At 35.6% G+C, this 8,155-nt stretch overlaps 1 protein-coding gene across 1 annotated transcript; it reads left to right on the top strand.

Annotated features, from left to right (window-relative positions):
* Positions 1-235: 235 nt before the first annotated feature.
* LOC109077932 lies at positions 236-7,790 on the top strand. Its single transcript, XM_042761343.1, has 8 exons — positions 236-283; positions 1,051-1,269; positions 4,507-4,517; positions 4,611-5,008; positions 5,096-5,449; positions 5,564-5,680; positions 5,803-5,837; positions 6,628-7,790. The coding sequence occupies exons 1-8, from the start codon at positions 236-238 to the stop codon at positions 6,751-6,753; spliced, it is 1,308 nt and encodes a 435-aa protein (XP_042617277.1). The 3' UTR covers positions 6,754-7,790.
* The last annotated feature ends 365 nt before the right edge of the window (positions 7,791-8,155 follow it).

Raw genomic sequence — 8,155 nt, 5'->3', positions numbered from 1 at the left:
ATTTATTCTGGTGAGTGTGTACATTCCTCCTGACGCGTGTGTGAGTGCCGCGAAAGAACTGTTGGCCGATCAGATCACACACACACAGAACAACGTTATCTGGACTCTTTCGTTATCGACCTCTGTGATTTTAATAAAGCTAATCTAACCCGTGAACTGCCTAAATATAGACAGAACATCATATGCCCCACCAGAGACAGCAATATACTGGACCACTGCTACACTGTTTTAAAGGATGCATACCACTCTGTCCCCCGAGCAGCGCTGGTATTCTCTGATCACTGTCTGTTTTATCTTCTACCAGCCTACAGGCAGAAACTCAAATCTGCTAAGCCTGTAGTAAAAACTGTAAAGAGATGGACTGCTGAAGCAGAGCAAGATTTACAGGCCTGATTTGAACTTACTGATTGGAGGGTTTTTGAGGCTGCAGCTACTGATCTGGATGAGCTTACTGACACCGTGACATCCTACATCAGTTTCTGTGAGGACATGTGTGTTCCCACCAGGACTTATTTAACTTTTAACATTGACAAACCTTCGCCAGGCCAAAGAGGATGCCTACAGGAGTGAGAACAAAGACTTGTACAAACAGGCCAAATACACACTAAATAAGGAGATAAGAGTGGCAAAGTTAAACTACTCTGAAAATCTAAAAAAACAGCTTTCCTTCAACAGATCCCTGGAGCTATGTGAAGTCCCCACCTGCTTCAAATGTTCCACCATCATCCCTGTAGCCCAAGAAACCAAAAATCACAGGACTTAATAAATACAGACCTGTTGCTTTAACATCTGTGGTCATGAAGTCATGTGAGAGACTGGTGTTGGCCTACTTGAAGGGCATTACTGGACCCTTGCTGGACCCTTACTGAGCAAACAGGTCTGTGGATGATGCAGTCAATATGGGATTGCACTACATCCTCCAACATCTGGACAAACCAGGGACTTGTTGCAAGGATCTTGTTTGTGTTCAGCTCCGCTTTCAACACCATCATCCCAGACACCCTTCAGAATATACTAACTCAGCTCTCCATGCCCACCTTCATCTGTCAGTGGATCACCAGCTTCCTGGCAGACAAGCAGCAGCTGGTGAGGCTGGGAAAACTCACATCCAACTCCCGCACAATCAGCACCAGAGCTCCACAGGGCTGCCTTCTCTCCCCACTGCTCTCCTCCCTCTACATCAATGACTGCACCTCTAAAGACCCCTCTGTCAAGCTCCTGACGTTTGCAGATGATACCAGTCATCGGCATCATCCAGGACGGAGACAAGTCTGCTTATAGACAGGAGGCTGAGCAGCTGGCTGTCTGGTGCAGTCACAACAACCTGGACCGTAACACGCTCAAAACTGTGGGGATGATCGTGGACTTCAGAAGAAACCCCCTGCTCTCCCCTGACTCACCATCATGGACAGCACTGTGGCTGCAGTGGAGTCATTCAGGTTCCTGGGCACAACCGTCTCTCGGGACCTGAAGTGGGACATTCACATTGACTCCATTGTGAAAATGGCCCAGCAGAGGTTGTACTTCCTTCTTCAGCTGAAAAAGTTCAACTGGCCAAAGCCACAGATGACACAGTTTTACCCAGCTATTACTGAGTCAGTTCTGTGCTCTTCCATTACTGTCTGGTTTGGGTTAGCCAACAAATCAGATTTTTAGAAGACTGCGCCATATTTAACAATAAGATAATCAGATTTAACAGAGTGTTAGGACAGCAGAAAGGATCATTGGTGTGCACCTGCCCAGTCTTCAGGACTTGTACAACTCCAAAGTGAAGAAACGGGCAGGTAACGTCATCAAAGACCCCTCTCACCCCGGACACAACCTGATTGCACTTCACCCCTCAGGCAGATGCTACAGATCTCTGTGCACTAGAACATCTAGGCATACAAACTGTTTTTCCCCCATGCCATCTCCAGCTTAAACAGCTAACATATGAATCATTACCTGTGTTCATTTCTGTAATTCATTCTACATCTTTAATTATTGCCTTTCTCAAGTATTATGTAAATACATATGCATATCTCTTAATTTATACAGTTCTATATAGAGTAAAAATGCACAAATCTGTACATAAATCAATCAACTGTTTCAGATTCATACACATTATTTATTTTGAAGTCTTACTATTTACATGTTTTTTTTCTCTTCTCATGTCAGATGTGTACAGTATGTATGTATGTATGTATGTATGTATGTATGCCTGCATGTATGTATGTACCAGGAGCACCTTAAAAAAAAAAACACACAACAAATTCCTTGTGTGTTAGCGCACACCTGGCGAATAAAGCTAATTCTGATTCCATAACATCATGCATTGTGCTCAGGTTTCTCTTAAGACTCTTGGGGTCTTATATTTGTCTCCTTTGAAGCTGTATAAATATCACAACCACTTTACAAAGTGTGCACCAAGTCAAGTACTTGAAAGGCTCTAAATAAAGGGGGAAAACAAATAAATTCAGAGTTTAAGAGGAATCATGTAGAAATAAGGATAATGTTACTTTTTATATGATAAGGTTAATTTGCTTGGGCACAATTTGTTGTTGGAAACATTAATGTACCTAATGCCTTTATTAAAAATGATTTACAGAAAAAAGTAACCCTGGAGCTTTTCTTTACTGAAAGGCAAATAAATAGCCTATGACTCCGTCTTGATTATTAATTGACTAATTTGATTATTAATATGTTATATGTATTAATGTACTTGATTGCAAATTATTGCACAGATACTATTTAAACTGAACTGAGCTGCATGATGACATCACTGAATTCAATGATGAACTGCCTTTAACTGTCATTTTGCATTTTGCATGTTTTCCTAATGAATGTTGTTCAGTTGCATTGACGCAATCTTTTTTGTTTAAAGCGCTATATAAATAAAGGTGACTTGACTTGACTTATATGTGTTGCCCCCTTGGACAATAATGACGACAAACCTTTGCTTTTCTGTAGATTTATTCACCCAGGGTTTTTTTTTTTTCTGCAACAGATTTTGGCTGTAAGCTTTAACACCAACAATTCCTTAACCGCCCTTATTCTCTAACCTTTTTACTCACATGTCTTTCTTCACACAGTGCCACCAACAGTATACAATTTTTTTTCTTACATATTATTAGTGCAACTTATCTACAATAAAGAAAGAAATTAAACCAATTAAATAATTATTTGAGGTCATTACACCACCCCCCCCCCAAAAAAAAGTTACAAAACATTTTTTTTACTATTTCTGGGTAAATATTTAAAATGTAAGTTCCACTGACAGTGTAATGTACATGCTTTCTCACTGCTTAACAATACAATCAACATCTTCTACTTCCATACAATTGTGACATTACTACAATCATCTAAACTTTTAGACTTGATGTGTGTTGAGAGGTGTCTTGTCTTTAGGCTCACTGGTGGGCCCCCCAAAACATCCTGTAATGACAAGTGGACACAACCACATACACCTCCACAATGTATTGACACGTTTTCAATGTCACTTTAGCACTGCATTAATCTCAGAACGTTTCATCTCCATACTGGTTTAGTGTATATAAAGGTATGCAGGAAAAATGGTCATTAAAGCAACTTATTTCGCACAATTGCAGCTCGTTGAACGGACCACATATAAATCCTGAGCTTTGGCTTGACATCGCATGCGATTTACTCATACAGTGAGAGTTGGTATTTAACAAAAACGTTGCTGTAATCACACAGTGTATGCGTGGCCTAACAGAACAGACGTATGAGGGGAGCGTGGGAAAGAAACAGAAGCCATTCTCCATATTAGAAGTCAGTGTATCATCAGAATGAATTTAAAAATTGATATCAAGTTAAAACACTTACAGTTACTTTAAGCTGGCATATTTTTTTTAGGCAGCCTATTTATTAGATTTTCACTTTTATTCAATGTCTATATGCTACAGAAGCATTTAATTGTAAATAAAATTATTTTTGTTCTTGATAATAGATTGTGCTTGGTCACCAGCTCTGCTTGTGAATATCTACATCTCTAAAGGAAATTTCGCTCTGCCCCTTTTTCTGAAACAACCAGTCAAACATCAACATGTCAGTGTTTGATCTTTAAACACTGCCGTATATAAAAAGAGGAAGCAGCCTGAAATAAGACATGTTACCCAATTGACACTTTCAGCCACATAACCAGGGACTTTTAGTTCTTTTAAATACATATTTTATTTGTATTGCATGTTAGTAATCGTTATTAGAGGACTGTAATATCAAATTAACATCTTTCTCATAAGATTGTAAGTAATCCCTTTAAAATTTCAAGAACTTTATCAAATTAATGATAGCAAAATGTTTTTTTTTTTCGTAACCTACTGTATTGTATTATTTTATTAACTAAATTTGGCTAATGAGTTCTTTTATCTCATTAAAATACTTAGATTGGGATGTTAACACAGTCAGCATGTTTAAATTGTTAGTGATCTAAAAGTCATTTTGTCCATTTAGACACACTTGCATGTTCCAGACTTCTCTATACATGTGTGCTTATTTCTCTTTTAGATTAAGTACAGGTGCTACAAAATGAAGTTTAGAGTTTTGTCTACACTTTTTCTCCTCACATTTGCAAGTATGTTTAAAATTGTATTTTAATTGACCATTTTGTTAATTATTTCTGTTTGTTACCATGTCACTTTTTTGTTTTTAGATGGAATTTGTGAAAGTGAGGATTTTATTCATCAGCGTCCGTTGCTAGTTGCTGAATTTGGAAGCAGTGTGATTTTACCCTGCTCTCACTCAGACGACTTTATAAACTCTGTTTCATGGTATAAACATTCTTTTGGCAAGAAACCACTTCTCATAGCATATTCAGAACATGGCTCTGGAAGTATTACATATCAAAATGGCTTTAACAATTCAAATAAATACCGTATCAGAACTGGAAATGGCTCTTTTAATTTGACTATCATACACTTGGAAGAATATGATTTTGCAACCTACTATTGTGCTGTGAGATTCTTGAACATTGTTAAATTTGGAGAAGGGACGATTCTTCTACATAAAGGTGAGTTTATGACAAAATTCTGAGCATTACCCACAATCTGACTTCACATATGTGTGTGTTATTTTAATGTATTTACATTTCTTTCAGAGAGTGACAGAATAAGAAGCACCACAGTTCTCCAGCAGCCTGTATCTGACAGACTTCATCCAGGAGATTCAGTGACTCTGCAGTGTTCGGTCATCAGTCAGATCTGTGCAGGAGAATACAGCGTCTACTGGTTTAGACATTCATCAGGACATTCACATCCAGGACTCATTTACACCCGTGATAACAGGAGTGATCAGTGTATGGAGAGATCAGAGAATGGCTTTTCTGCCCAAAGCTGTGTCTATAGTCTCACTCAGACTGAACTCCGATCATCTGATGCTGGGATTTATTACTGTGCTGTTGCCACATGTGGGAAGATACACTTTGGAAATGGAACTAAGTTAATTATTGAAGGTACAGATATATTTATATATATAGTACCACACTGTCTTCAGTCTGCCAATTAATGGAATATTTCTTTATATTTATGTTGGAACATGAAGTCCTAAATCCTTGTAACCATTTCAGCTTCTTCAGCTTTGACCTTTTGGAATCCAGTTGTTTTAACCCTGTTCACAATCAGTATAATATCCATTATTGTGAACATATTTCTGATGAGACTGATTCACAAGAATCAGAATAAAGGTAAATATATTAAAATAAGTTTATTGCAAAGTCAAATAAGGTACTAATATTCAACAGTAAATTGCTTTTTATGAAATGTATATGAGTGAAATTAACAAAGTATATTTTATTATTATCCAAAGAAGCTTCAAAACAACCTATAAATCAAAGGAATCAGGTAATTTTTTATTTTTTTTTCCTTTAAGCAAAGAAATTCAGATGTTGTTTTGATTAAATGTTTTTAGAAGTCAAAACTATTTTCCACACATTTTTTTTCTTCATATCAATCAACAAACAATCTGGTCTTTACTACACTACAGTTCAAAAGTTTGAAGTCAGTAAGAATTTTAATGTTTTTTAAAAAGAGGTTTCTTATGCTCACCAAGACATTTATTTGATCAAAAATACAGTAAAAAAAATAGTTATATAATAATAGTATTATTACAATTGAAAATAACTGTTTTCTATGTTTAAAATAAAATTATTCCTGTGATGGAAAAACTGAATTTTCAGCATCATTACACTAGTCTTCGGTGTCATAAGATCCTTCAGAAATCATTCAAGTTCAAAATAGCAGGATTTATTTTAAATGTATCTATTTATTTATAACAATGTAAAATTATTTACATTCTTGCTGAATAAAATTATTAATTTCTGGAAAAATCTTACTGACCCCAAACTTTTGAATAGTGGTGTGTATGATAAATATAGTTTAAAGTGATATATCTTTACTCAAAAAGATTATTTTTATTAAAAGCAACATGCATCACACTACTGATGATTTGCACCACTTATATCAATTTAATGATCAAGGGAAACGAGTGGGTAGGCTAAGATAACCTAATTGTTTGTAGGTATTTATTTATTTATTCTGTTTTCTGTGTATTTTCTATATATGGATAGTAATTCATAAAATGTTTGTTTTTCCAATTATATAGTTTGATGGTTATTATATTTTTCCTGTGCAGATTGAGGAAACAGATGGCTTAAATTATGTAGCCCTGAGTTTTTCCAAAAAGCCTACCAGCTCAAAAAGATCTTCACAGAAAACCAGCCAAGAAGAAACTGTTTATTCACAGATTACAAAGCAATAGTTGAGAATTAGTTGAATTACTAATGCTAAGAAATTGTTGATTTATTTCTCCACTGAACTGGGTATTATCTGTATCTGTATACTGTTAATATAATATAATATGCTGTTGTACTGTTTTAATATAATTGTATCATTTCTGTTTAAAGTAAATAATTTTAAGTGACACCTTTTTCATTATGATCCTTCAGTCAAGGGCCTTTTCTTAAAAGGTCAACAAACCCTACAATACATTTGTGATTTTAAAGGATATGTAATTGTTGCATATCATTAAAAACAACATCACATATTATTTTTTAATACTAAGGCAAGATTATTTAAAATCTTTGTTGGGCCATTTTGTTATTCCCTTCTCAGTGTAAAATCTGAATCGTGAGGGTATAAAGAACCACAGGAAAGATTTTGGTGTCATTAGATTCTTCGCATTAATCAAGAGACAGAAGGCCCACTGATGATATCCTTTCAATCACAAAAGCAAACATTCAGTAGGATCTGTGTAGTTCAGTTCATGAACAATTTACTCTTTTGAGCCTATTTTAATGCACACTTAAAAAAAGAAAAGAAACTTAGAAAAAGAAAATTGAATCAAGAGCTTATAAATCAAATCTGCAAATCTGTGTTATTAATATCCAGCCTTTCTTGTCCAGCTAAATTCAAATAAAGGAATAGTTCACCAAAAAGTGAAAATTTGCTTAATATTTACTCACCCTCAGGCCATACAAGATGTAGATGTCATCTGTACAGATTTGGAGAAATTTAGCATTCCATTACTTGCTCACCATTTGAGCCACGCAGTGAATGGGTGCTGACAGAATGAGAGTTCAAACAGCTGATAAATATATCCCAATAATCTACAAAAGTAGTAATTCACATGACTCCAGTCCATCCATTAACATCATTTTTTGGTGAACTGTTCCTTTAAATGTTCTCTTTGTTTGGGCCTGGGTACTTAAAGTGCCCCTATTATGGATTTTTGAAAATTGCATTTTATGAAGTGTGTAATGCAGATTTATGTGAATGTAAATGGTCTGCAAAGTTGTAAAGCTGAAAGTGTATCATAAATAAAGTTATTGTCTCTCAAAAGAAAGAGTCAAATCTGAACCGCTTAAATTAGTTGTTTTAAATTTGAATCCCATTCCGCAAATTTCACGTCACAAATTCTTACATTTGCATAATGCCCACCTAGATTCTGCGAGGACATCCTGCGAAAACAAACTTCAAACCCTATAGCTTGTTCGTGTGGATAATGTAATGTCAAGAAGACGCTGTGCTCTGCATTGTGAAAGTGAATACAGTTTATTTTTACTTCCAAAGGATGAGGCTGTGAAGAATCAGTGGTTAAAATTCATCTTTACTAAGACACCACACCAGTATAATAACAACTTTTTGCTGTGTTCTCACCATTT

This window comes from Cyprinus carpio, chromosome A7 (genome assembly GCF_018340385.1).
Source record: "Cyprinus carpio isolate SPL01 chromosome A7, ASM1834038v1, whole genome shotgun sequence".
Taxonomy (NCBI): domain Eukaryota; kingdom Metazoa; phylum Chordata; class Actinopteri; order Cypriniformes; family Cyprinidae; genus Cyprinus; species Cyprinus carpio.
Note: the sequence above shows the minus strand (reverse complement) of the source record. Positions and strands in the feature narration are given on the sequence as shown.

Bases quoted from the DNA above. Each gene is read 5' to 3' on its own strand.
- LOC109077932 (XM_042761343.1), top strand. From the start codon at position 236: ATGCATACCACTCTGTCCCCCGAGCAGCGCTGGTATTCTCTGATCACT. The intron at 284-1,050 runs GTCTGTTTTATC...TTCATCTGTCAG, and splicing joins GCTGGTATTCTCTGATCACT to TGGATCACCAGCTTCCTGGC. The intron at 5,009-5,095 runs GTGAGTTTATGA...CATTTCTTTCAG, and splicing joins GACGATTCTTCTACATAAAG to AGAGTGACAGAATAAGAAGC.